Source organism: Trichoderma camerunense (genome assembly GCF_050948025.1).
Source record: "Trichoderma camerunense strain CBS 138272 chromosome Unknown V8C40scaffold_10, whole genome shotgun sequence".
Taxonomy (NCBI): Eukaryota; Fungi; Ascomycota; class Sordariomycetes; order Hypocreales; family Hypocreaceae; genus Trichoderma; species Trichoderma camerunense.
In genome coordinates this window covers 93,297-119,669 of record NW_028145360.1, presented here as the reverse complement: position 1 = coordinate 119,669, position 26,373 = coordinate 93,297, and the positions used below count along the sequence as shown (strand labels likewise).

The following is a 26,373-nucleotide window of genomic DNA, read 5'->3' as shown; positions in this document are numbered from 1 at the left end:
ATCACACGAGAACATGTAACACGATCCAAGCGGTTTCATTGCGTTGAAGTGTACCAACAAAAACAAAAGGTGTTTTTTTCTTTCCATGTGCAACTTATAGCTGGTTTCGCAGCTCATTCCACATAATCGTTCCAGAGATTTTCTTCTTTCGCTATCAATTTTTGTTTGGCGCCTCTAATCAGAACAGACGTGAGGAGACAGAGACATGTCCATCAAAAAAGAAATTGCGCCGAGGTGATGCTGAGGCAGAGAGAGAGTTGACGAGAGGATGTCGATACGAGTAGGTCAGAGGGTCAATAGTATGGTGGCGGCGGATCCTATACGCCGTATGAAGGGTTCGGGGGCAGCCCGTAGGTTTTGACCTGCCTCCGGCTCTGGCCTCGTGCCTCGTCTGACGCTGATTTTTGCGATCCTCCTTGCGCAAAAGCACTTGTTGGTGGCGCTGGTCGGACAGGAAGGTTGAAGGTGTTGGGAGAAGAGTGATGGGAGCCATCTGAATAGCCAGAAGACGAGTTTGTGGGGACTCGTTGTCCGAGGCCCGGATGAGCGGGCCGGCTCGCGCCAACACCATTTCGCGATGGTGATCGATTCTGCCCAGCCAGCTGATCCCTTGGTGAGAGAATTCCAGCTCCAGCGATTGGGATGTCTCCGAATTGGGGCGTGTCGAGCGGCAGCTCCTCATTTCGCGACTGTGGCGATGAGTCGCTTGATCGAAGCAGATCGTGGGTGCCGCTGGGCGAAAGCTGGGGTACGAGATGAGACTTGCGGTTGTCCCTCTCCATGAGGCTAAATGCCCACTCCTTCAAGTCTACCGGTGTTCTCTTGGCAGCTTGCACAAAAGGATCACGCTCCTAGAAATATTGTCTCAGTCACCATTCGACAAGCCGAGGGTAAAGGGGGGGGATCAACTTACAAATAATTCTTGTGGGGTAGGCCGCTTCTCCGGCTCCTTAAACAGGCACTTCTGTACCATGTCCTCCAGGATGCTGGGGAAAGCGTCGCTCTTGGGAAGCGTCGGGGCCGGCTCGTTGACAATCTGCTGCAGCAGATCCAAAATTCCAGCGGGACCAGAGTCATCTTCGTCAATGTGCTCGCTTGCAAAGGGGAATTTGCCAATGGCAAGCTCCATAATAGTCAAACCAAAACTCCAGACGTCCGACTTGACTGTGTACTTCTCGCCTTGAATTCGCTCAGGGGCCATGTACGTGGATGTGCCGACAAAGGTATCGGCAATGGAGTTGACCAGCTCTCCAGACACTCCAAAGTCGCAGAGTTTGATAGAACCACGAGAGTTGATGAGAATATTTGACGGCTTGATATCTCGGTGCATGATGTGGTGCTTGATGTAGAGGTAGGTCAGACCGCCCAGAGTGGCCTCTGCAATCTTGCCCAAAACATCCACGCGGATTGGGCCAAAGACTCTCGAAACTCTGTCGAGCGCACTATTCAGATACAAGAGTCAGTCACATTCAGTACGGTTGATCCGATCTCGTATCTTGGATATATGCAATGAAACTTACCCAACATCCATATACTCCATACACATAATGACATCGTTGTTGTGATTCAAAAAGGCACCGTAAAATGTGACAATGTAGTCGGAGTGGCATCCGTGCATAATCTGAAGCTCTCGAACAATTCGCCTTCGCATCTCCTTTTTGGCTTCGACGTGTATAATCTAGGTACCCAGCATTAGCTCAGGCTCCATTGGGGACACCCAGGAAGTAGGTTAGGGGAGGGCCAGGAGGGACAGTACCTTGCGAGCCATGACGGTCCCTGTCGTCAGATGTCTGACTTTGCTAACGGTACCGCCATTGCCAGATCCGAGTTCTTTTATGACTTCAAGTTCCTCTGGTCTTAGGTCGAGCTTGTATTCGATGCCAATTTCCAGCTGCTCCTCCTTGCCGGCTTCGTCTTTGTTAACCTCCGAAGGCCGTCTGCCATTTTCGGCCGGTGGCGGAGGTCGTGGCGCTGCCGGCGTCAGGGCAAGACCCTTGACGTTCTTGCGCTTCATCGTGCGCGGTGCGAAAGCGTCAGCCATGTTGGGCAGAAGTTTGAGGATGCTGAACGGGAAAAGAAGTGGTGAGTTGGTGATGCTTGGCACACCAAGGCGCGGGGCGAGGCGTCGGTGTCGATTAGGGGGCTCAAGTCCAAATCACTTGGGCAAGGCTCGCCAGAGTCAGAGCACAAAACAAACAAAGCCTTGCTAGCCCAGCAGACAGTGCTCTTAGAGGAAGGCTGAGGATGAAAGTTCAAAGCCTTGCGTGTAGATGAGAGGAGCGATGTGTCGTCGCCGCTCGGAATAGCGCAGATTCTTCGTCAAGTCGTTGGCGGTCGGTGTCGAACAGGTTCCGGCTGTGCTGGCCCTGCGTTGATGAATACTCGTATACAGCCTCAGAGAGATGAAGAGAAGCAAGTGAGTATCACGTCGAAAATGCCTCTGGTGGTCGTTTCGCTTCTCCGCAGAATAGAGGACACCCCTCGAAGTTCGGGTGCCGTGGGGGATATTTACGGGCAGTTGTCCGTCCTCCGTGCACGAAATGGTCGAGGCTACGGGCACGTTAATTAGTGGTGCCCAGGTGCCTTGTAGCGCTGCAGCGGTCCAGTGTGGGGTCCTGCAGAGATAACGTGATCCTGGTCGGTTTGGGGTCTGGAGCGAAACCTGGAAGCTACAAAGACTCGGGGGAGTTCAGAACAAAGAAAGACCGTGGATCGACTGAATTGGCTCTCATGAAGGCCTGCACTCGCCCTTTATTTAAATATCTCCGGACGGGCTGCAAAGGATTTTTCAACAATGCACTTGACCAGTTGCCAACGCCAGGACATGAGATGAAATCCCGCGTCAGGAGAATTTCTCCAATCATGCTGTACCGAGTTCTATTTTTATAGCCAAGCAGCCACCAAAAGAATCGTGGTTGAATGCACGTTGCCTGTTTGGGCGACCCCAAGAGCCACCACCACCAGCCCCTAAATCGCTGGCCTTGTTTAGGCGCCCAAGCCTGGCTCCCCCTATCATAGCTTTGGAGCGCACTGATCATATCAGCACAACTCTGTGCTCCGTGCTTGTTTGTATTCATCATCACCAAATGCTCACACGAGTCGCGGGCAGCTGGGCTCATCAGCGGGGCCCGGGCCATTCACGCGCATCTTAGCGAAGAGCCGGAACGTTTGGACATGTTTTGAAAGATGGGGATGCCTCAAGTATACGAAGCACAGAGGGATGAAACCCGGCTAACATGTTAAACGCTCCTGGGCGCGCTTGACCCTCACCAATCATGCATCAGGTACCCAGATCTGGCATTGACCCCTAGAGGTGCATACTCGTCCTGTAGAGGTGCAATGGAACACACGCATGGCATCGACTAGCGCGTCTGGCTGCGGGACGATTCAGGTGAAAGAACCCGCCATCTCCTTTCTCAAGGGCCATTTAAACGACTCCCAGCACAGGCGAACGTCCCTTTGATGCCAGTCCAGGCGCACCTTTGCCGTCTCATCTTCCATGAGCGTTGCCTTGTTTGGATATCGACCCATTATTCCCCATGACGTAGTGTTACGAAAAGTTGTTTCAGTGCATCTATATGTGTTCCTAGGATGACTTGGATGAACTGGCCTGCCTATTGCGATGTTCCCCTAGAACGACAGCTCACCGGCGCAGCTTTACCTTTTTCTGGATTTTGTTTAGCATCTAGGGAGTAAATGTCATCGATCATCGTCTGTACCTGTCATAAGCCCGACCAGTCATATAATACAGCATCATCCGATTTCAGCTGTGAAGTTTCCCTTCCAGGGTATCATAGGCGTTCACCTCCAGTAAAGCTCTTGTTAACTTGGCATTGCAACTAAAAGGCGCTTGGCAGTCTCATCAATAGCAGATGTGACCAGTTCATGAGGTGATACCTCAATCTTCTGATTTGATATAATCCAGCTCGCCATTTCTACTGGCCGACGGGTGAACCAATACGAATCGCCTTGCAGCACTGCTTCAACCAAGCTCTCAAGCTCCCTCTCTTTCAACACCAATAGCTACCTAGTTGTCGATGTGGGGTCCTCAGTCCGTCTTCTAATTTAAGTCTCCGGGCTGCCGCAACCTGCGGGGCTAGCTTTTGCATTCTCGTAAATGCTGGTATCAGGCCTACGACTCCACACTGGCTGTAGCAATCCAGAGCTGAGGCCCGATCTTGAAACTAGAGCCAGCTGCAGTATTTGCCGTTTCCCGAATGCTCGGAGGTGGGGGAGCGCATCGTATATGTCGACTGGGCTGCATACTAGCACAACAAATTGCTGCTAGCCATCTTCAAGAGCAGATAATTCTCCTTATTCCCGGCCATGTTCAAACTATTCACACATACAGTAATAGTCTCTGGTCAAGTATGGGATGTATTCTAATGGTGAAGGAGACGGTGAGATGTAAAAGGCACATAATTTTCATTGTACATGTACTTTCAATGTACTGGGAATCTTCAGGCGCATATAGATACTTTTCTGTGATTTTAAGCTACTTCAAGGTTGAGAAATCAAACCCTATTGCAGTCAATTATGTGAATGGCTTGATAGGCTTCGGAGGATTTGATGGCGGAGCATGCAGCTCCAGGTAGTTACATAAGCATTTTCGAAAACGGATAAATATAATTCCGCTTTACCCCCTGCCACACGCGACACGAGGCTGAAGGTGGTCGCCGAGACTGCTCAAAAATTCATATAGGCTTGTCAGGAGAGAAGGAAGTTAGTTGGCCTCATTGCCAATTTTCGCCGGAATCAAGGCCTTCTGCCAGTCTTCATCGGAAATCTATCCGGCCATCAGCTGAATTGCGTTATCCGCGCCCAATTCGGACGCGAGTCCCTCGATCAACCTTGTGACATCCTCCCAACGCGATAGCGCCAGGCACCGACAAGATGAGCTCCTCTATGCGCGACCTGATTTCGGGAGAGGCCGAGTTGGATGACGAGGAAGATGACGAATCTTTTGATGAAGATACTGGCGAGGAACGTCGAAGGAAGCCATCCGCCCGTGTCGACGATTCTAGCGAAGAAGAAGAAGACGATGATGACGAAGAAGAGGCTCGCAAGGTAACACTGAAGCGCTGTTGGCTGCTGACACGATCACTGACTAACGCGACTGCTTGTCCTAGATTCGCGAGGGCTTCATTGTCGATGAAGACGAAGAGGAAGAAGAGGTCGAGTCCGACGTCGACAGTCGGCCGGTAAAGAGAAAGCGAGAGCATCGGAATCGTGAAGAGGAAGAAGCACTCGACGAGGAAGATTTGGAACTCATTGGCGAGCAGTTTGGGGAACAGCCAAAGCCCCAGGCACCAGTTAGTCTCTCACTGCTCGTCTGACGCTGTTTCTTTGTTAACACCTCATCTTTAGTCAAAGTTCAAACGCCTCAAACGTGGCCACCGAGACGAGGACGATTCAGCCCACGAAAAGCGAGGCTTGGAAGAAATCTTTGCAGACGATGACGAGGACGCTGCCGAGCAACGTGGCTATGGTAGACCTGGCTTCCGTTCCCAAGTCGACGAGTTCGACGACTTCATCGAAGAAGACTACCCCGAAGATGAGGATGAGCGCATACGCCAACAGGAAGATGCTGAAGTCGCCCGCCCTAGGGATCGCGGTGTCGGCGGTGTTGTCGATACTACAGGCCTTGACAAGGATGCGCTGGATGATATGGAGGCCATCTTTGGCAACGGCGAAGACTACGACTGGGCACTCCAGATGGAAGAAGAGGAGGAGGACCGAGAGAGAGAGGAGCAGGGCATCGAGCTCAAGGACGTCTTTGAGCCTTCACAGCTCAAGGAAAAATTGCTCACCGACGAGGATAACGAAATTCGATTTACAGACGAGCCCGAACGCTTCCAACTCGACCGCAAAGCATTCAAGAACCTGCAGCTCACTCCTGATCAATTCAAGGAGGAGGCCCGATGGATTACCAACCAGTTATGGCCGAAGAAGGGTTTGGCTCAGGAACTCCAAGCCCCTTTTGGCAAGGCAGTTGGTAAAGTACTCGAGTTCTTCATTGTCGACGAAGTCGAGGTTCCATTTGTGTTTCAGCACCGAAAGGATTACCTCCTTCACTCCAAGAAAATTCGCAAGTCCACGAGGGATGATCCCGACGGCCCTGATTATACGATTCAGTCAGACAAGCTACTGAACCAGGATGATCTATGGAGAATTCTCGAGCTGGATATCAAATTTCGCTCATTCGTGGAGAAGAGAAATTCGCTTGAGAAGTCGTTTGAGAATCTCAAATCCATGGATGTCCAAGACGACATGGTTGAGGAGATGATTCCCGAGGCTACCACCATGGAGGAGATTCAGGACCTACAGGATTATCTGCAGTTCCAGTATGCCAACAAACTAAAGGACCTCGCGACTCTATCCGGTAGCGTATCGCAAACGAAACGCCCAGGTTCAAAATCTTCACTATTTGACCGTGTTCGCAACGGAAAAGCATACTACTTTGTCAAAGCTTACGGCATCACTGCCGACCAGCTAGCGAAGAATGCCCTTCGACAGGGTAGGAAAGTCGCTCCGGATGACCACGAGCAGTATCCGATGGATCTGGCAGACAGCCTGCTTGATGACAGCTTTAACACCGGTGATCAAGTCATGAATGCTGCTCGTCAGATGTATGCTGAAGAGCTGTTTGCCAGTCCCCGGATGCGCAAGTACTTGAGAGCTTCCTTTTACCAGGCGGCCGAAATTAGCTGTCGTCGAACTGACAAGGGCCTGCGAAAGATTGACGACACCCACCCGTACTACGAAATCAAGTACATCCAAAACCAGGCCATTGCGGATCTGGTACACCAACCCGAAGTGTTCCTGAAGATGATGCGCGCCGAGGAAGAGGGTCTCGTGGAGATTAAGCTCGAGATGCCTTCACGATACGATTTCCGGAGGCAACTCTACCAAGAGTTCGAGTCAGAGAATTTCAGTGACCGAGCGGAGCAGTGGCGAGAGGAGCGCAAAAAGGTGTTGGATCTTGCCTATCCTAAGCTGGAAAAGATTGTGGCCAAAAACATCAAGGAGGTTATTCGGACTTTCTGTCAGGATGAAGTTCTCAAGATGTGTCGACAAGAGTTCTACCGCAAGCTTGATCAAGCTCCGTACAAGCCCAAGGGTATGATCCTGGGTACTACACCGCGGGTGCTCGTTCTGTCCAACGGAGGTGGCGACCCCACTCGCGACCCCGTGTGCTGGGCTTGGGTGGAGGAAGAAGGCAGGGTGCTTGAACAAGGCAAGTTTGGCAACCTCGGCAGAGACGAAACTCAGCGCGAGAACTTTGTCGAGCTTGTGCGGCGGCGACGGCCTGATGTCATTGGTGTCAGCGGCTGGTCATCGGATACGCAAAAGCTGGTCCGCGACTTGGAGGGCCTTGTGAGCGAGAAGAGTCTCATGGGGGCAGAGTTTGAGGACCCCGAGACGAACGACTACCGAACCGAGCTGCTTGAAGTCATCGTCGTCGAGGATGAAGTCGCACGCCTTTACAAAGATAGCCCTCGTGCCATGGCTGAGCACCCCTCTCTGAACCCCATCACAAGATACTGCATCGCCTTGGCGCGGTATTTGCAGAACCCGATGAAAGAATACGCTGCGCTTGGCAAAGACGTATCGTCTCTTTCATTCCACCCATGCCAAAGCTTGCTGCCTCCGGATAAGCTGATGAAATATTTGGAATCTGCCATGGTTGATACTGTCAACATGGTTGGAGTCAACATCAACGATGCCATGACGGACACTTATACGGCTAACCTTCTCCCTTTCGTCGCAGGATTGGGACCGCGAAAGGCTACTAGCGTAATTAAGACCATCAACGCAAACGGAGGCGTAGTCAACACAAGAGATGAGCTTGTCGGTGACCCAGATAGCGGAAAGTTACCAGTTGTTGGACCACGTGTCTGGAACAACTGTGCCAGTTTTCTGTATATCGAGTACGACGCAACCAATCCCTCATCGGATCCTCTCGACAACACCCGTGTTCACCCTGAAGATTACGAACTGGGCCGCAAGATGGCGGCAGATGCGCTTGAATTGGATGAAGAGGACGTGAAAGCGGAGACGGATGAGAACGGACCTGGTGCTATCGTGCGAAAGCTCTTCAAGCAGGACGAGCAAGAGAGGGTCAACGAGCTGGTGCTTGATGAATACGCCGACCAGCTGCAGAGGAACTTCAGCCAACGTAAGCGAGCTACTCTCGAAGCCATTAGTGCCGAACTGCAAGCGCCCTACGAAGAGTTGCGCAGGAGCTTTGCGCTCCTTACGCCATCTGACATTTTCACCATGTTTACGGGCGAAACCAAGTTGACTCTCTGCGAGGGCATGATTGTTCCAGTCAACGTGCGCATGGTCAGAGACGACTTTGCCATTGTGAAGCTGGACTGTGGCATCGAAGGCAGAATAGAAGGCCACGAAGTATCGAACCGGGCTTCTGTCAAGGACGTCCTCAGCTCAGGGCAAACGGTGCAAGCCAAGATTCTTGAGATGAACTACAAGGATTTTATGGCCAAGCTTTCCATGCGGGAAGAGTCTCTGCGTGTCCCCTACAAGGCCCCCATCAACTTTGGCCGCGACGGCTGGGACTATGCCCTCGAGGCCGCTGATAAGGAGGAGCTTCGTGAGAAAGACAAGACCACAGGCAGGACGCAGCGTGTGGTCAAACACCCCAACTTCAAGCCCTACAACTCAATCCAGGCAGAAGAGTACCTTGGATCGCAGCCCCCTGGCGAGGTCATTATTCGACCCTCTTCAAAGGGTAACGACCACCTGGCTATTACCTGGAAGGTTGCCGATGGCGTTTACCAGCACATTGATGTCCTGGAAATGCAAAAGGATACTGAGTTCTCCGTTGGCAAGCTCCTCAGGATAGGTGGAAAATACACCTACAGCGATCTCGACGAATTGATCGTGGATCATGTTAAGGCCATGGCCAGAAAGGTCGAAGAGATGATGAGAAACGACAAGTACCAAAACAGGTCACGCAACGAGACCGGTAAGTTAACTTTAACCAATTTGTCACCCGAATCCCTAGATGAATATTATTCTAACATCCAAGCAGAGAAATGGCTCATCACTTATGTGGATGCCAACCCCAACCGATCTGCATATGCCTTTTGCATCGACACCAAGCATCCAGGATACTTTTGGCTATGCTTCAAGGCGAGCAAGACGGCACGTGTCATCGGCCTGCCGGTGCGAACCATTCCTCAAGGATTCGAGCTCAGGGGATACCAGTATCCCGACATGCGTGCCCTGTGTAACGGTTTCAAGCTGCGGTTCCAGAATGAGTTTTCCAAGATGGGGGCGATGGGGGCGCGCTAAGAAGAGAGAATAATGATGACCTAGACGTGGCCTGGAGGCGGACATGGAAAAAGCGAAATCTAGGGTTACAGATTTAATGACTCGTGTGTGTTGATTATTTAGTATCATTGTGTAGAAAGTCCGGATTCAAACTGGCTCGGGAGGAACTCGATAGCAGTCCTCGGGAGCGAAAAACACCCTTTTCCCCCTTCCTCATTGTTCATTATTTTCAGAGAAAGATTGGGGCTATGGGGACGGCATGGATGAGCAGCAATATTCATGGAAAAAACAAAAGATTAGAATAATAGGTAACTTGTTTTTGAGAGGGGGCTAGCTGGGTTGAGGAATGTTTCAACTGACTAGGAACAAACAAAGCCTGCTCTTGAATCGATGCAGCTAGATTGGTAAATACAGATTATGTGCAGATGGATACAGGGACCGATCATTCGTGATGTTTGCTTCCAATGTGTTTGATCAATGACGAACAGCTGCCAAGGCGCCATCACACTGGGTGGTTGACTCATACAAAGAAGTATAGAGAACTCAGCAAGATACAGCTTGATGGGAACAAGATGGAAAAAGAAACCAGTAAGTAGTCCGATTGCCATATGGCTGTTGGTTCAAGAGGACGCGAGGGCAAAAAAAGAATTGAGCGACACCTGCAGGATTCGAACCTGCGCGTGCGAACACAATGCCTATGATACCTGTTGATAGCAGGGCATCGCCTTAACCACTCGGCCAAAGTGTCTTATCATCTCTTATCGAGTTAGCCTGGTAACCGTCATCATATAGTCATATTGCAATGCGACCAAACTAGCAAGACGATGCCATCCGCTCTTGCCGCTGCGTTAGCATCATAATACAGAATACTGGCGGACCATGTATAGACCAATCAGAAGACACTTTGGCCGAGTGGTTAAGGCGATGCCCTGCTATCAATAGGTATCATAGGCATTGTGTTCGCACGCGCAGGTTCGAATCCTGCAGGTGTCGTTTCTTTTTTTGCGTTTGCCGCAGTGACTGTTCCTTTTTATTGCCCCCGTATTCTGCATTAGCAGTAAGCTGTGATATTTATCAGTGGTTGACTCTCCTTCGCGGCAGAGTGACATTCTGTTTTTTGGCAACTGAAAATTACGTGCTACGTACGAACTGCATCGCTTGTGCATCTAACATACAAAGAGTATCATCATATCAGGTTGTAAAGACAAATCAATAATGACAAAATAAGATCCATCTCCTATATTTTTGTGTAAATAGGGAGAGATCTTGAGAGCGCGACAGATGGGATGCACGGAGTGAGAAACTTCGCCACATCTCTTGTACAGCAGCAGCAGAGCTCGATGGGCAGATGTTAAATCCAAGATCAGTAGATGTAATGAATAGCCTGCCTTCCGCATCTCTCGAGTCAAGCTTTAGCAGCAAGTGTTTAGGCCGAGCTCGTAACATGTGTGATTTCGATTTCATCCTTTGCCGATGTCAGTAACAATAGACTCCGCCGTAGATTGAAACTCTTTCTTACCTCGAGATCTCCAGGTTGAATCAATCCCACAACTGCGGTGCTCTCCAGCCTCGGGTGGTCTCTGACATACTTGCGATACTCAGGGGCACCTGGCTTCACCACGTTGTCGGCCGCAATCACCGCGCCCTCTTGCAAGAGACCCAGTTCCTCGCAGACCTTGAAATCAGAGACGTACAGTTCCTCGACATGGTCCAAGAATAAAAAGTCAATCTTTTTCAGATCGCCCTTTTCGTGAAGCTTCCGCAGAGACTCTTCCGCCGGGCCAGTGACGACCTTGACGATGTCGGAGAGTCCCGCAAGCATAATCAGCTCCCTAGCAATGGCCGAGAATTCGCTGCTCATCTCAAGACTCAGCACGCGGGGCTGTTGGCCTGGCTTGCTGTTGCGGCGCATGGTGTCTGCGAAAAGGATGGCAGAGTATCCCAGATAGCCTCCCAGTTCGACAAGAGTCTGGGGATTTTCTTTAGTGACCAAGTCGGACATGATCTTGGCCTTGTGGCCGCCGATGCTGATGAGGAAGTCATGCTTGGCCGAGTATTCGTCCATGACGGAGAGAAGCTTGGAGGGATTACCCCTCATGTCATGTAAATGAGGGTGAGAGAGAATATAGGAGAGCAGTCGCTCCTCGCGGCCATCGTGAGACTAAAATAAAGGGGAAGCTTAGCGACGTGTTCAGAATGCTTTTTGTGCAGAGTTTTTTCCAATGTTAATAGACTTAAGGGAATAATAATACCTCGACGCCAGTCTCAATCGGCCCCCTCAATGAGGGATATTTCTCAAGAAGCGCAACGATTTCTGGCGGGTGGTCCATTTTGGAAGGGGCCTCGTAGTTTTGCCACGCGATGGAGGGGAAGATGTATGACGATGGAATAAGCTCACAGCTTATGAAGAAAGCTCAAAGCAGGTTGTAGTTATTTTGGCCCTTAGTTCTTCCGTCGAATTCACTAAGTTAGCTTCAGTGTGACACATTGAAAAAGAAAAAAAGGAGGTTTAAGTTGATCTGCGAAGCTGTGCGTGTTATTTATAAGAGTGACGAAGGATTCAAAGTTCCCCGCTGCGTGCATGTGCTAGTACCCTTTGAAGAAACTCCCGATTAACAGCTGGAGCTGCGATTCACGGGGTTTAATCACCGAACAAACGAGGTTTGTCATGGTGCTATTGTAATTAATTATTAACTGCCGAATATTATTTTTTCGTATTGCATTGCGTGGATTATAAGAGGTAATCGCTGGACTGGTTGAACAGAGTCAGTCAAGGATGCGTGTGAGGAAGCGCCGCATTCACACTTACTTACCCCTGAATTTGAATCCTAACCTACCCGACCACACCACCTACGACGTGAAAACTCTGCGCAAGAGGTGAATTGTGCATCTGCGCCCAATCTTCCCATCGTGTGACTCTTGCTGATAAGAAATCCCGCGATCAGATCGCAGCTGTGGAATGTCAGTGATTGAAATGGACAAACATTGTGATTCGGATATTACGTGGGACCAATCTGTGATTGTGGTAACTGAGAGCGTCTTCGCTTTTTCTCCTGTTGGCCGCTTTGATACCAGCAGCATCATTGATGTAGATGCCAGAGGAAGCAGGGTGTAGCATGTGTACGTGTGGCAAATAGTATTGTCAAGAATTTCCCGACACTCGACGATTATTTGAGAGGGAAGATTTACATGCCAGTAAAATATTCTACATAATCATCTACACAGAGGTGGTAAACAGCTCGTTTACAGATGGGAGATGGCGGATGATCTATTGAGAAATATTAGCTCATGTAGCCCTCCCTCCCTGTCTCTATTCTCGTCACGAAAATCCGCACTTGGGCATACATTTCGAGCAGCAGGGGGTGGCAAACAAATCTCTATAAACATAGCGGGATAAATATGACGAGAAGGAATGATGAGAACAGGTTTTAATGCAAATACTTGCTTCTTAGAGATTGCTACTCTACAGCTTTAAATGAGGGAACTAGGCCGTGAAAGAGTTCCCTTCCACGACTGGTAAGGGTCACGAGTGTAGAGAGCATCATCAAGCTCACTATCGGATCCTCTAGATGAGTCTTGTCGTCTGTGGCTTGATGAGGAGGCAATGACCTCCTATCCAGATATGCGTCGCGTCGAAACATTTAGGCTTCGTAACTAGATTGCTGGGAAAATTGCGCTCAAGATGATATGCTTCCTAGCCACTACAAAGCTACAAAATTACAAAATTACAAAGTCTATGCAAGAATGTTGAAAAAAGTCTCTACAACACTTACATCATATATCCAGATAAACAAGGCTGGGGATGACACTCAATATTTACACAATATGAGTCAATCCTAGGGCAGAGCGGCATTGATTGCCGTACAAAAAACTTGACAGTCACATCATTACCTACTTTCCCTTACCCCTTGCATGATATCCAAGACTAGGTGTCCAAAACGGCGCAGCAGTAGTCTAGATTCCCAATTGAATTCAAGACATAGAAGGGTCGAGTCGTGTCTCATATCACGTCAATGACGGAAGCCTGGCCGAGACATTGGACCCTCAATTCCCGGCATCAGCTGAAGACATCATGTGCCTGGTCGATGCCGTTAAACGCGCAGATTCGAGGTCGTTTGTCCATACGAGTATCCGTAATTGCCTCGAAGCTATCAATATATTGCAAATGGATTCGGATGACTCCGAGAACTCGCATTGCCACCTGCCATCGAGTCGCCCGCATTGCCTCCTCCCTGCAGCCAGCGACATCGGCAACGATGGACATCTATCCATATCCATACCAAATCGGACTATTCAACAAACGTGGCCTCTTCTCCAGATCACGGCCGAGAATGACTCCCAAAGTGAGGGACCAGTGGAGTCTTCAATTAGCCAACGTTTAGCTGGCGTCTGGCCATGTTTTTGCTTTGGCTCGCCCGGACACGGAAGCACTCGGCTGAGACTTTGCCACGGCGTCTCCACAGTCGGGGCTCCGTGCAGAGAGGCAACGCTACTGGGGAGGAGGCTGAATGATGAGCCAAAAATACCGCCGAGGCACCGATAAGAGGTTGATCTCGGCCGGTTTCAGCAGGGAATTTGGGTTAGAAGTGACCGTTGTTTGTTTGTTTGCTCGGAGTTGAGATGACGCAAAATGGTACTAAGTTGACTCGTACTCGCACTTTGTAGCTGTGCTCGTACTCCGTTGTACGGAGCAGACGATGGCGCCTGCACTATTACTAAAAAGCAGCACGGAGCATTTACGGCCTCTGCATGTACACCGTACCCCGCTTGGCTGCGGCTGGCTCACCGGGTTGACCGTACCCAGTACCTGCCTCGAGTACCGAGCACAAGTCCACTTGACAACGTCACTAAAGTCTGGGGAAACGGGGCCCAGGGGTCCAGAACAAGGCAGCAGTGCCGCAAGCGGGCGGGTGCGTGACTGCAGAGGTGCAGCAACAAGCGTCAGCCCAATTGGAAAGTCAATTGAAGAAGCAATTGGGAAGCGAAGGAATTGATCACAATTGGATTGGGGGGACACAAATGGAAGAAAAAAGAAGAGCTACACTGTGCAATCCAATCCAATTCAAATTTTTAATGCAATGCAACCCGCTGGACCATCCAAGTTTCAGCGGGCAGGGAGGCCCAAAAGGAGGCGGAAGGGCACAGCGTAGCGCTTGTTGCGTCAGGTCACGCGATATATGGTCCAATCTAATGCTATTGAGCCACTGCGTCGTTCTGGGCAAGAACGCACGCGGCAAAAGCAGGAAAGCACGCACGGAGTACACGGCCTCGAACCCGACAAAACTGCAGGTCACCGGCAGGTCATGAGCAGGTAGAGTCACCCGTTAGGTCGCCGCTTGCGTGGATTGATTTCGGTGGGCTCAGCGGCCGATCGGTACATGGCCAGTACCTGACGCCATCGTAACTTTTGCCCACCCCCCTCCCCTCTTTCTCCTCAGCGATTGCTTCAACAAATTTCCATCTTCTTACCCAAGTCAATTGAGCAATCACGCCCAATTCACCTCACCGTTGCGGCCCTCCCAGCCTCGCCATTGGCTGATCTTCCTTCTCCCGTCTGTTGGCGCCACCCCCGAGACGTCTCGCGTGACACCTTGTGATAGAATGCTGCATCCATTCACCTTGACATACAAAAGCCCAAACTGCCCAGCTTCCTCACAGCTCTCTTTTCCCGACTCATCTCATCACATCTCTCACACGCATATAACCTCTGCATATCTCCATCTCTCTCTCATATAACAAGCACAACAACCAACAACTCCAATCCCAATTCATCAACTATCAACTCTCAACTTCTCCAGCCACCGCCTCCCTCCATCTCTCTCCTCTTCCACAACAACTCCCCCATAAACGGTGCCAGCCAAAAAATCACTGCCACCCGTTCCGGCAACGCCTCCTCACCCTTACTCCAACTTTGTCTCCCTCTACCATCTTTCTCCGGCCAATTCGTCGCCATTGATCCCCCCCGCTCTGCCTCCGTCTTACCCCTTCTGCGCCTAGCTCTCATTTTGTCGCCTCTCGCCATCCATCCATCAAAAGTAAGTTTCCAGCTGCAGTTACGCACCCCCGCATCTGCATCACGTCTCTCCCTATTACTGTTACGCTGCGACGTTTCTCCTTTCCTCCATCCCGTTCGCCCCTCTCACACACCGCATAGGACCTACAATTACATCTACATATCACATCAGAGGCCAACTGTCTGCGGCCTCTTTCCATCAGATCCTGATTAACCAACCACACATCACTCAAACAGTCAGCCTAGAGCCCATTCCCAATGATGCCCATTTTGCCGAGATCAATATGCTAACCTGGTCGTCTTGTAACAGTGACTCGTTCTCACAAGTACAACGACCGTGACCACAAGGGCATTGCCGATGGCAGTGTCTCTCCAACAGAAAACCTGCCTCGCTTCTTCGCCAAGAGCGGCTACGTTGATGTTGACCCCAAGAAGGTCAAGAAGGACGGTTGTGGTAAAGGCAACTGGTACGTCATTACACTGTTTGATCTTGTTCCACCGCATGGTTCACTCTACTAACAATGTATTCCATTACAGGGGAAGCGCCGGCGAAGAAGTCGTGGATGAGGGTTTCCGCTTCACCAATGCCCGCCGTCGCTCCAACAGCTTTTCCCACCAACATCTCTCTGACTTCAAGACCAAGTTTGAGGTGAATGAGGTTGACCCTCTCTTCGAGGAGCATCTCCACGGACCTCTTGATGAGGAGAACGGCGACGACCTCTCCAAGACGGACTCGGCCGAGAGTGTCCACTCCGTCTAGACGAGACAAGTCGTCTCGCATGCCCCAGAGAGCGCTGCTATTAGTCGTGCCTACCCTGGATTTGTCTGAATGCCCTCCCACGATACATCATGATTCATATTTACTATAGCTTTTTTTATTCTTCTCTTTTTTTCTTTTAATCGGGAAGGAATGGGATAGTGGGATATGACAGCCACGGAACCGGACATGACGGCACTCATCTGAGGCCAAATTCATGATACATACCCGCCGTGACGTTGCTTTGCCGGCGGGATGACATGTATTACTGTATAATACGCTTTTCTTTTTTACCAACGATATGAAGGCTGGGGCTCTCTGATAGAACCAATCAAAGCCGTGTAACATTTTATGATAGCTTGCGTTCATTCGTGAAGAGTGGTTCACTGTTTACATTGCTATATGAAAGCCACCGGGATGCTTATCTGCTGCCCCTCAAGCGTCACGTCAACGGCTGCGATCCCAGCTACGATTTGCCCGAGTCATTAATCAATGCCCTCAGACGACACGTAAGGCCTTACTTGAACAAGATAAGGCCGTGCCCCAACTGGCAGCAAGCGTCCCAGAACTCACCGTGTTGGTGGTCGCCGATACGACAGCGTACCCCGCTCGGGGTAAATGCAAAGTTGAATAGCCCAAGGAGAGGCTGCAGATCGATGGGTGAATGGGGGAATGTATCGGCAGTCGGATATTACGCTCGACACACTGCATAGAGTACATAGCACACCTGACACTTTTTTGTGTTGGGAATTTGGGGGTGGACGTGAGGCAGGAAAATGTGCTGCAGTGATGCCCAGGAATGTGTGTGTGTCGTGCGTGATGCATGTAGACAGACAGACACGGCCTTGTTCCTTGGAGATTGATGGAAAACGACAGAAAGAGTCCAGCCAAGCAGGCGAAATATCAATTTCTTCTACTTGGCTTCTCGACTAATGGACCCTTTCACCCCTGTATATACTCTCGTATCGATATGATTGATTATGCAATTCCCCATCAGCAGCAAAACGTCCTGCCTCTTCAAGCCTGTTCTTCGTCTTGTCTTCTTTTCTCCTCTCCGTCACCCCCGGACGCCAGCCCCCACTTTTACCGCATGCTGGTCCGTGCACCGGCGACACAACGCCAAACGCCCAAATCCAGAACCGGGAATGATTATGTAAGCTATTGAGAGCGTTCAGCCTTGCGTCGCGGAAAACACGTGCTGGTTGGCCCAAGGCTTGGCTTTGCAGCTGTCGGCCATCTTTTTCTGCATCATCTTTTTGTTTTTAGCAAGAAACGACATTGAATTGATTGCATTCGACATCGCCTCTCTGTCGATAAATTGGAAGAGCAGAAAGAAGACACAACTTGCGAGGTTAAATAATATCGATCCATTATCTTTGACAACGCTCTGTTCTGCGTCCTTTCGCACCAATCCTGAAACGACGAAAAAAAGATATCGCCATCGCGAGATTCTTCAGCCTTGCGACACCACAACGACTTTCCCTTCAACCAATCAGCCAATTCACCAACCAACAACGGCCATTCAAACCAACAATCGCATCACCATACAACCATCCCACCAAAAGCAAAGCAAATAGATAAAATGGCCGTCCCACCAGCATACCACGAATCCCTCCCATGTACGTTCATTCCCTTCTTCTCCCCCATCCCATCCGCAAACACCAAATATCAAAGCAAGAAAACAAATCCAACTAACCTCCTCCTCACAGACATCGACCCCGAACCCTCCTCAGAAGCCCTCTCCGCCGCCCGCGCCCTCATCGCCGCCGAACAATCAACCTTCTCCCCTCCACCCCCTTCATCCTCCTCACCCCCCCAAGAACCAAACTTCTCGCCCGCCATCGCCGCCGAACTCGCCCGCATCGCATCCTCCGCACCATCCAAACCCCTCGACCTCTTCCGCTACGAAGCCCAAGAACTCTCTCCCCCTCCAACAAAAAAATCAACGCGCTCCAAAAAGTCCTCTGCAGCAGCATCAGCAGTAGAAGCATCAAGACAACCCCTCTCAAACGCCTTCATCTCCTCATCCTACCTCTCCTCCCGCGCCCAAAACCTCTCCCTCCTCGACTCCCACGGCCGCAACGCATGGCTCCTCTCAAACTACCACCTCGAGGCCGAGCTGCGCAGCATCGAGCGCGACCTCGCCGCCACGAAGCGCGACATGGACCTCCTCAACGCCGCACGCGCGTCACGACAGAACGAGGTGAAAGGCGAGATGCAAGGCCTGGAGCAGAACTGGCGCGAGGGCGTCGGCAGGGTTCTCGAGACGGAAATCGCGGTCCAGGAGCTCAGGGAGCAGATACGACAGGAGCTGAGGAGCAGGGCTGCCGCTGCTGAGCATGCTGCTGCCTAATTACGACACTGAAGAGATAGGGCTCTGTTTTTACCTTACTTTACTTTTGTTCCATTTTACTCCTTTCTTCTTGCTCAAATTCTCTTTATTATTTTGTCTTTTTTTTAAACTTTTATTTCCTCAGAAGGAAACGGTTAATGGACGGTGACGGGACTCATGGTATTACAATTTACAAGACATAAGGAAAGCACAGCTGGCGTCAAAACGACCTTGATTAGGTAGCTACAACATAAAATAAAACAGACATCTTGATATGAGGTACAATAATATATTCTTTTCCTGTAACAAACACATAATGAAAGTAGGTCGGGGAAAGGGGAATTACGGTAATATCAGAATGTGTAATCACCCCAAGTCAGCCCTCAAAGAGATATTGTTCGCATTGATAACGGTATCAAACAAGGTATCTGCTCAAATAGACAATGTCTCAAAGGGAGGGAGAATAACGAGGGTGGAGATGTTAGGGGTAAAATATGATAAGGAAAAAAAGCAAAACAAAGAGTATCCCGAAAACGCCGGTAAGCCGTGCCCGTTACATAGGGCCTCCGATAAAGCGAGCAGTCGTTTGCACGAATTCGCAATCGGCCATGTAAAAATGCAACCCTTTTGCCAAATGCCCCAGCCCGCTCCCGTCACTCCCGTAGAACCGATCTGAGGAGCCCATCTATGCTCGGTACCCTTTTCATGTCCAGAAAATCCTGCCTCTTAAACTGCTAGCGTCATCACCACACCTGTAACTTATACCCGTGCAGACATTATACACCTTGAAAACGATACAAACGTACACATAAGGATGCTCGCTCGTTCGTTTCTTTCTTGTGGCAGCTTACTGCTGTAGGGGGTCCATGTCTTCCACACCCGTCTTGACGCCCTGATACCTTGTCCTTCGGAGGAGGCCCTCGACAGGGCCCAAGAGCCGTTGGAATGCGTTCTTGCCCAACGTGGCCACCTTGACGTCCGTCGCAGCCACGACACTAGCGGCTCGCGGAGCGTCGTTAAGCAGCGCCAGCTCGCCAAAGAAGTCGCCCTTCTTGTATGACAGCACCTTTTCGGTCCCCTTGAATGCGTCTGCCTCGCCGTGCTCGAGGAGGTAGAAGGAGTGGCCAGGGTCGCCCTCGTGGATGATGACGTCTCCTGGGGCAAACTTTTGTGTTTCGAGGGCATCTGCAATCTTGGATCGTTCGTAGGGGGTAAGCGTGGACAGGATGGGCACTTCCTCTAGGAAGCTTTCGTACATCCGTCTGCGAGCAAAGGTAGACTCCATAAGGATACGACGGAATGTCACTCGGTCCAAAGCCCACAGGGTGCAGCTTCCCTCGGCAGAGATGATGGTTGCTGCACGGGGAGCGTTGTACATGAGAGCAAGCTCGCCAAAGGAGCCACCAGCCTGGATGCTGCTGACCTTGTTGCCCAATCCATCCGGGCCAGGCTCAATAAAGCCACAGGGGTTGACATAGACATCAAACGAGCCACGCTCAACTACGTAGAAATAGTCACCAGCATCTCCCTGGCTGATTACCTATTTGTCGTGTCCATTAGTAAAATGAAAGAAAAGGGGAATGTGTGCTTTTCTTGTTGTGCTCTGCTTACCTTGATGCCCCTGGCGGGAATGGGCTTCTCGACAAGAGCACCCAGAATCTGTGCGCTCTGTTCATCGTCCAAGTGGTTGAAGAGGAAGTTTCCCTCAATGGCATGCTTGAGTCGCTCAACCTGCTCGGGGGTCTTTTCGATGAAGGGAGGGGTCCAGTTGTCGTAGCTGTCGGCGCTCGGCTTCAGCGACTCTGCTGAAACGGACGTCCGACGTCCAAAGTTGTACTGTGCCGGATAGCTATCGGTGGTAGGGGGGGCCCTCATAGTCGGTGGAGCCTCGGTAGAAGCGTCGCCCCCAAATGCTCCTGAGAACAAGGGGGCGCCGGGGGCCAGATGATCGCTCTCGTCCTCCTCAACGACGCGGTGCATCACGTTGGGTGATGCCATGGGCGACGTGCTGCCGCCAAAGGGGTTGGCGTTGGCCCCAAAAGGGCTCGAGAATTGGCTAGACATCATTGCAAAGTGGCTAGTGGGCGACGGAGAGAATCTCGGCGAGGGGGTGCCTCGGTCGCGGAAGATGGAAATGCTGGCCGCTCGTTCGGATGCTAGTCGCGAGAGGAAGAAGTCGGCGCAGAACTGGAGGATATCGGAAGGACAGGTTTGCAAAACCTGCCGGTTGAGAGCTTGGATCTCATGTTGGTAAGCTTCTGGTAGAGACATGACCAGTGAAGGGTGTTTGGGTGACGGCTAAGTATTAAACAGATAATGACGTAAAACTCGACAAGAAAGAAGAAGCAACTCGCAGAAGGAGCGTATTTGAAAGGTACAGGTAAAGAATGACCGGAGTGAGTTGGACCTACAGCTTGCGCGGGAGCGGGTCTGGGATGTAGAGCCGTTTTGTATGCGCGAAGCTGCGCGACGAGAATTAGCAGCACGCTACCAGGCGGCCGGGGTGCAGAACCGGGTGGCCCGCCATCGCAGACAAGAGGACGGGAAATTCAAACGGAGGGGCCAATCGACAAGGGCCGCAAGTCGTGGGCATTTTGGCACGCCCCCCAGGTCAGGCCTGAGGGACGGCGTCGTTACCGGGGAGGCCGAGATGCGAACGACTAGAGGGAAGAGCAAGGACAAGGGCTCGCTAGCACCCGATCGGGCGGCATGGCAATGGGCTGGGCAGGCATGACAGGAAGAAAATGAAGGCAAAGACGAGGGCAAACGGGCGAGACTGGGGGCTGCAGGACGGCGGCAAACGAGGCACAAGACGCAGCGAGTTGACAGCCAGAAACTAACGGTGGTGGCCGAAACGTCGTCCAGCGCGCTACCTGCTGCGTCTGGAGCCGAGGAAGCAGGACGAAAAGGGAGATACAGACGAGAAAAAAGAGAGCTTGTGACCTACCAGCAGTAGCGGGTGCAGCGGGCGAAGGATACGGAGGCGAGGCTGCGGCAGCACGGCGAGATTAGATGAGGAGCTGAGAGAGAGAGGCGCGAAGAGGACAAAGACGAAGACGAGGATGAGGACTAGGGGACGAGGAGGGGTCGTGCGACAGGATCAAGCGTTTGGATCGACCGAAGGACGGGCAAACGAAGGGAGAAGAGGGGCCGAGCCTAGAAGGGCGAAGCGGAAGACGGCGTGGGGAAGAGAAAAAGATGACGAGCCAAAAGGTGACGGACGCTGCGAACGAGGTTTGGTGGGCCTTTGCCCGGGGGATGGGATGATGGGAATGCTTCACTGATGCTCGCGGGTGGCGATGCTTGTGCTGTGGTGGATTGATTGAGCCTGAGGGATGATGAGAGGAGGAGTTTCCAGCGGGAAGAGAAGCTTTCCTGAGGCGCAAAGAAATGGGGGGGAAGCACAGCAGCTGGCAGAATCGAGAAGCTGGGAATGAGCAATAGCCACCACGTCAACGCAACGCACAGCTCAGCACAGACAGAGACAGCACAGCACCAACCAGCAGCTGCCAGCCCAGCAAAAAACCTTAGACTTTTAGTTGGCACTTACCTGGGAATTAGCAACTCGAACTAGCACCAGCTAGCGGGCGGGAGCTCTCGTCCAGGTTGCTGCGAAAATGAAGCTGAGCCTAATCAGCCGGTGCAGAAAAGCCAAGTGCAGAGAGAATGCAGAGGTGGGGGAGGCAAAGAAAGGCGGCCGGTGGCTCGAGACAAGGGCCCTGCGGAAGCTTTCTAGAAGCGTCGCACGGGCCTCATGTCCCCACCCTTTGCCCTCCCAGCGCTGTTCCGCCAGGGCTTCCGCGGCTTCGGTGCAGGGCTCTAGCAGTGTGTACAGGCTACAAGCTGCTTCTGGCTCGCTGCGAACCTTTTTAGTGGGTGTTGCCACCTGGGGAGCGCTTTTGGCTGCTTTCTGGTGTTGAGCATGTGCCAACGCAGGTACATACTGTGTGTGCGTGCCGTGCAGTTTGCCAGCAGGTACATACATGCTCGTACATACATCCACACATCCACGTTGATCAATCTGATGCATCATCATTATCATGCCGTCTCCAGCAGAGGTACAGGTGTACAGGTACAGGTTACTGAACCCGGCATCAGCCTGCAAAGTCATGAGGTGACTCAGCCCTTCTCCTGCATCGTCTCGCCTCGCCTCGTCAGGTATCAGCAGCATAGGCAGACAGGCAGCACAGCATGGGGAATCTTCATCTCTCACCCTCCAAGGAGGAAAAAATACCAACACAACGTTTCTTCTAGTCTCACCCAGCCAAAACCCTGTCCGGTACATGACTAGCAGCACAGGCACCCCGTACTTGCATGGGCTTTCATCTCGTGGCAGTGGTGCTATTGAATTTCCTCATTTCGGGCCCTTTCACGCGCCCTGCTCCTAGTGGGCAAGGCCCTGGGCAATCTGCCTAGCTCCAGCTACCCAACCTGACAAGCGTAAATGAGCCTGAACCTTTTTTTTCTCCCCCCTCTACTGGTACCTTACTGGAATGGATGTTCCTTTGTTCCCAGCCAAAAGACAAAAAGACCCGTGGATGATCTTTGATGACTTGTAACAAATCCCTCATCAGCACACGTCTTACCTACTCTGCACCACCGGACGGACTGAGGTTAGGTACCTCTACGGTAAGCACTTAATCTTTGACCCGAGAGAATTCCAGCGCGCAAAAGCACGTGTACGATACCTACACAGAGAGAACATGGAATCCAGCACATACTCGTAAGGAGGTTTGCGAGTTTCGTACCGATTTCACGCGATTGGCACGGTGTACTCCGCGAGCCACAGTGCAAATTACGGCCATTGCAAGTGGCGCACCCACGCCTTTCTTTGCTCATGTCCTTTCGGAGATGACCATGAGACAACGAAGAAGGAGGGATATTTACGACGAATAAAATAGAAAAATCATGCCATGAATCTTACAATCCGCATTTTTATTATTTCACATGTCTCTGCAACTGTGGTTTTTCTCGTGATTTGTCTCCTGTTTTTCTTCTCGCAACCTGAACTGTTACATTCGTCGCTCTCAGGCGTTGGCTGGGCGCATCACACCTCTCATGCCTGCGTAATTCTCTCGTACACGCACTGGGTATCAAGTACCGTCATCTGCCGGCCGTTAAGTGACGTCGTGGCTACTCGGTGGCGAAAGAGGAAGATTACATTCTTCTCTAGTGGCCATCAGGACGGATTCAGGAGTAAAGAAGGTGTCTTCCTATCCAGGTTAGCCAGCCAGCCAATAAACAGTTCTGCTGGATGTGTTGATGGTACCGAGTAATGGATGCCTCATCGCAAGGCGAGAACTGCAGTGCACCAGCTCAATTGTCAGCGCTTCACGACATGCTTACGGATGCTGCGCTCGAGTCAGAGCCTACATCCTTTACAGAGGCCACGAGTATCGAGATATACTATATATAGATATATATGGCTATTCCGTGTTGTTTTATTTCTCGCATTCAACACCACCTACTACTTTGGCACCTCCTAAATAAATATCACGAGTAAGACGCTCACTCCGGCAGCCAGCAAAATGCGCTGCCGCCATTGGACGTGTACAACCACCTACCGTTCTGCTCAGCTGTGCCTCGCCCCCATTCGGCTGTATGTACATGTTCGCTTGACCCCTTCGCCTCGTGGTCTGTTTTGCCTTTGCCCCCTGCCACTAGGGTATCGTTCCATACAAAATACAATTCATAGATGAACAAAATCAACCATATAATCCCCCCCTTGCCTCAAGAAATAACAACGCTGTGGTGAAGATAATTGCAGCCCGGCAACGCCGTTTGAATCCCACCGTTGTGACAAATATTACAGAACAGGAAAAGCAAATAAAAGAAGAAAGAACAAGATGAAAAAAAAAAAAGTGAAAGAGAAGCAAGGCAAAGTATACCCAGCTTTTGCCAAGGTTAGTCAAAGCCTGTAGCTGAGCATCCGTCTGCTCGAGTAAGGCTGAACCCCTGCTGAATCAACCGCGATCCATCCACTCTATTCCGGTGTGGATGTCCTGTCAAAATCCCGGCATCCCATAGTCATAGGTGCCCTGTCAGCCACTTAATCTATCCAAAGCCGCTTACTTTGAAACACCCCTCCCCTCTATCGCGTTTGGGAGAATATTCTATTCGGCATCGCCGTCAGGGTGTCTTGCTCAGAACGGCAGCAGCAATGAGCGGCCAAAAACGCATATTTCTTCTTTCTTTTATCATCCGACGGCGAGACACGAGTCCAGGACGCTATCCAACATATCCATGTCGGGGTTTTCTGCTCCCTCCCACCCTATTTCGTTATCAATATCCATATTATCGGGGAGTGCGCCGTTGGTCAATGCCAAGTCGCCATTGGTCACGAGTTCCTCAACTGCTGGTGTGGGTGGTTCGCCGTTGACCCAAGTGTAGTCTTTCCAGTTTTCGAGCTCGCCGTCTCGGTACCCGTAGAGAATCTGCGCTGTAACAATGGGGAACTGAGATATGCCTGAATCTGCCATTTCCAAGGCGACTCGTACATCTGCTATACCCAGTGGGCCTCTCTCACTGGCAGCCTTGGACTCGATAGGTAACAACCCTGCTTTGTCTCGGGTGATTTCGCCTCTCTGTGCTGCATCTTCTTCTCGATGAAGTTGCCGACTGTACTTGTGCGTCTGGATCCATGTGGTACCTACTCCGTAGCCCGCGCTACCAGAATCGCCAGGCCCATTACTCCGAGTGCGGCTGAAGATTTGCGTCAAGACTTCTTTAATAAACGTCTCGGTAGCAACAGACATGAGTTGAGACGCATCAGGTGCATGGCCGTTGATAAGCCCGGCCTCATAACAAAAGGGAAGCATTCGGCCGGCTATTTGACCCATATCAGGAAATTCTCCGGATTCGACGGCGAGAGGTTGTGTATATCGTTTTCGAATCTCCAGGTCAAAGTCTAGAATCAAAGTTAGGAAAAGAAGAGAACAAGAGAACAAGACTTTTGGGAGTAAAAATCCAAGTCAATCCACTTACTCATGTTGTTGATACCGCCAGCTGCGCTAGGGGGCACATCGGCAGCTAAGGGGGGTTTCCGGTGTGATTCGGTAAACATATTTGCCAAGCTCTCATGAGGATCATACTGTTTTCAAGAATTGGTTAGTAATTGGATAGTAGCTGCAAGTCAAGAGCTGATGATAACGAACCTCGTTTTGTGTGAGCTCCTTGATGCGCCGTCGATCCCGTGCGGGTAGTTGCATCACCTCTCCCTTTAGCCTCCGTTCTGCTGCGTCACCCGACACAGGTTTGCTGCCTGTCGTTGTCGTGGGCTTGTCGTTAGCACTAACCCATGGCGCAAGGCCAGCATCGGGCATCTCCCGGGTGACATTGCCGTAGATTGCAGCAATGAGCTGGTTGTGCAGGTGGTTCTTCTCGCCCGTTGGCGATGACAATATCGGGTCAATTCGACTCGAGTATTCGGTTTGGTTGAGACGGCCTGTTTTTATCACATGATGAGAATCTAGTCCGGCGTGGCGGATAGGGGCATGATGGCAGTCTTGTGCCAAAGATGGTTAACCCATACCAGTCAGAAATTCCGTCGTAGATTCTTTGTATACAAGCCATTGCTCCGAGCTAATGGCGGCTTTCAGCGCAGCATAGAGCGGTTCAAGGTCAATTCGAGCCGGAATTATCTGGCTCGTCTTGACAGCCTTCTGGGAGCCCGGCGCAGTGAGGGTCAGCGTTTTTGTTGATAGAACCGGTGTTGAAACGCTGACGGATGGGCGGCTCAAGGCCGCGGGGTCGATATCGGGCATCGTGGATCGCGGAAAGACAACTAGAGTTGTCGCGTGCGGCGATGGAGCGGCGCGCGACGCGAGAGCAAAATCATGAGTTGATAAACGGGATCACAGATACCATGCGATCGCTGCTGTGCAATTATCTTGATGAAAAAGGCATTGTGAGGTTGGAAAGTTGATGGCAGATTCGCAGTGCTTTTCGCAGCTGGGCTGTGGGAAGGGGTCAATT

The 26,373-nt window shown here is 51.2% G+C and overlaps 7 protein-coding genes and 2 non-coding genes across 9 annotated transcripts; 4 read left to right on the top strand and 5 right to left on the bottom strand.

Moving 5' to 3' along the window:
- Positions 1 to 24: 24 nt before the first annotated feature.
- Positions 25 to 2,355, bottom strand: V8C40DRAFT_22842 (kinase-like domain-containing protein). Its single transcript, XM_083212304.1, has 4 exons — positions 1,757 to 2,355; positions 1,521 to 1,678; positions 914 to 1,442; positions 25 to 851 (listed from the first exon to the last, which is right to left on the bottom strand). The coding sequence occupies exons 1-4, from the start codon at positions 2,039 to 2,041 to the stop codon at positions 318 to 320; spliced, it is 1,506 nt and encodes a 501-aa protein (XP_083072417.1). The 5' UTR covers positions 2,042 to 2,355; the 3' UTR covers positions 25 to 317.
- A 2,312-nt stretch (positions 2,356 to 4,667) lies between these two features.
- V8C40DRAFT_246214 (chromatin-remodeling histone chaperone SPT6) lies at positions 4,668 to 9,721 on the top strand. Its single transcript, XM_083216069.1, has 4 exons — positions 4,668 to 5,067; positions 5,130 to 5,312; positions 5,368 to 8,989; positions 9,056 to 9,721. Exons 1-4 carry the CDS (start codon positions 4,894 to 4,896, stop codon positions 9,316 to 9,318), a joined length of 4,242 nt encoding a protein of 1,413 aa, XP_083072416.1. The 5' UTR covers positions 4,668 to 4,893; the 3' UTR covers positions 9,319 to 9,721.
- A 229-nt stretch (positions 9,722 to 9,950) lies between these two features.
- On the bottom strand, positions 9,951 to 10,045 carry V8C40DRAFT_t123. The gene has a single exon. It is a non-coding gene; the product is annotated as a tRNA-Ser (tRNA).
- A 150-nt stretch (positions 10,046 to 10,195) lies between these two features.
- Positions 10,196 to 10,290, top strand: V8C40DRAFT_t134. The gene has a single exon. It is a non-coding gene; the product is annotated as a tRNA-Ser (tRNA).
- A 17-nt stretch (positions 10,291 to 10,307) lies between these two features.
- Positions 10,308 to 11,779, bottom strand: V8C40DRAFT_246213 (O-methyltransferase). The gene is made up of 3 exons (XM_083216068.1): positions 11,550 to 11,779; positions 10,817 to 11,458; positions 10,308 to 10,762 (listed from the first exon to the last, which is right to left on the bottom strand). The coding sequence occupies exons 1-3, from the start codon at positions 11,625 to 11,627 to the stop codon at positions 10,724 to 10,726; spliced, it is 759 nt and encodes a 252-aa protein (XP_083072415.1). The 5' UTR covers positions 11,628 to 11,779; the 3' UTR covers positions 10,308 to 10,723.
- A 1,683-nt stretch (positions 11,780 to 13,462) lies between these two features.
- On the top strand, positions 13,463 to 16,070 carry V8C40DRAFT_266309 (ATPase-stabilizing factor family protein; the record flags this gene model as incomplete). Its single annotated transcript, XM_083219748.1, has 3 exons — positions 13,463 to 13,640; positions 15,621 to 15,777; positions 15,848 to 16,070. The coding sequence occupies 3 exons, from the start codon at positions 13,463 to 13,465 to the stop codon at positions 16,068 to 16,070; spliced, it is 558 nt and encodes a 185-aa protein (XP_083072414.1).
- Positions 16,071 to 17,649: 1,579 nt separating this feature from the next.
- On the top strand, positions 17,650 to 18,420 carry V8C40DRAFT_266308 (Pre-mRNA-splicing factor SPF27; the record flags this gene model as incomplete). The annotated part of the gene is made up of 2 exons (XM_083219747.1): positions 17,650 to 17,686; positions 17,777 to 18,420. The coding sequence occupies 2 exons, from the start codon at positions 17,650 to 17,652 to the stop codon at positions 18,418 to 18,420; spliced, it is 681 nt and encodes a 226-aa protein (XP_083072413.1).
- A 740-nt stretch (positions 18,421 to 19,160) lies between these two features.
- V8C40DRAFT_22647 (cyclic nucleotide-binding-like protein) lies at positions 19,161 to 20,801 on the bottom strand. The gene is made up of 2 exons (XM_083212275.1): positions 20,011 to 20,801; positions 19,161 to 19,939 (listed from the first exon to the last, which is right to left on the bottom strand). The coding sequence occupies exons 1-2, from the start codon at positions 20,668 to 20,670 to the stop codon at positions 19,247 to 19,249; spliced, it is 1,353 nt and encodes a 450-aa protein (XP_083072412.1). The 5' UTR covers positions 20,671 to 20,801; the 3' UTR covers positions 19,161 to 19,246.
- A 3,441-nt stretch (positions 20,802 to 24,242) lies between these two features.
- On the bottom strand, positions 24,243 to 26,264 carry V8C40DRAFT_22602 (transcriptional regulator of RNA polII, SAGA, subunit-domain-containing protein). Its single transcript, XM_083212267.1, has 4 exons — positions 25,931 to 26,264; positions 25,554 to 25,843; positions 25,384 to 25,489; positions 24,243 to 25,306 (listed from the first exon to the last, which is right to left on the bottom strand). Exons 1-4 carry the CDS (start codon positions 26,160 to 26,162, stop codon positions 24,597 to 24,599), a joined length of 1,338 nt encoding a protein of 445 aa, XP_083072411.1. The 5' UTR covers positions 26,163 to 26,264; the 3' UTR covers positions 24,243 to 24,596.
- Between the last annotated feature and the right edge of the window lie 109 nt (positions 26,265 to 26,373).

Coding starts and splice junctions, on each gene's coding strand:
- V8C40DRAFT_22842 (XM_083212304.1), bottom strand. CDS start 2,041: ATGGCTGACGCTTTCGCACCGCGCACGATGAAGCGCAAGAACGTCAAG. Junction 1,443..1,520: donor ATGGAGTATATGGATGTTGG/GTAAGTTTCATT, acceptor GTATCTGAATAG/TGCGCTCGACAGAGTTTCGA. Junction 852..913: donor CTACCCCACAAGAATTATTT/GTAAGTTGATCC, acceptor CAATATTTCTAG/GAGCGTGATCCTTTTGTGCA.
- V8C40DRAFT_22647 (XM_083212275.1), bottom strand. CDS start 20,670: ATGTCTCTACCAGAAGCTTACCAACATGAGATCCAAGCTCTCAACCGG. Junction 19,940..20,010: donor TTCCCGCCAGGGGCATCAAG/GTAAGCAGAGCA, acceptor CACGACAAATAG/GTAATCAGCCAGGGAGATGC.
- V8C40DRAFT_246214 (XM_083216069.1), top strand. CDS start 4,894: ATGAGCTCCTCTATGCGCGACCTGATTTCGGGAGAGGCCGAGTTGGAT. Junction 5,068..5,129: donor ACGAAGAAGAGGCTCGCAAG/GTAACACTGAAG, acceptor TGCTTGTCCTAG/ATTCGCGAGGGCTTCATTGT. Junction 8,990..9,055: donor CAGGTCACGCAACGAGACCG/GTAAGTTAACTT, acceptor ACATCCAAGCAG/AGAAATGGCTCATCACTTAT.
- V8C40DRAFT_246213 (XM_083216068.1), bottom strand. CDS start 11,627: ATGGACCACCCGCCAGAAATCGTTGCGCTTCTTGAGAAATATCCCTCA. Junction 11,459..11,549: donor CGATTGAGACTGGCGTCGAG/GTATTATTATTC, acceptor CCTTTATTTTAG/TCTCACGATGGCCGCGAGGA. Junction 10,763..10,816: donor TTCAACCTGGAGATCTCGAG/GTAAGAAAGAGT, acceptor ACATCGGCAAAG/GATGAAATCGAAATCACACA.
- V8C40DRAFT_22602 (XM_083212267.1), bottom strand. CDS start 26,162: ATGCCCGATATCGACCCCGCGGCCTTGAGCCGCCCATCCGTCAGCGTT. Junction 25,844..25,930: donor TACGACGGAATTTCTGACTG/GTATGGGTTAAC, acceptor TGATAAAAACAG/GCCGTCTCAACCAAACCGAA. Junction 25,307..25,383: donor TGGCGGTATCAACAACATGA/GTAAGTGGATTG, acceptor CTTTGATTCTAG/ACTTTGACCTGGAGATTCGA.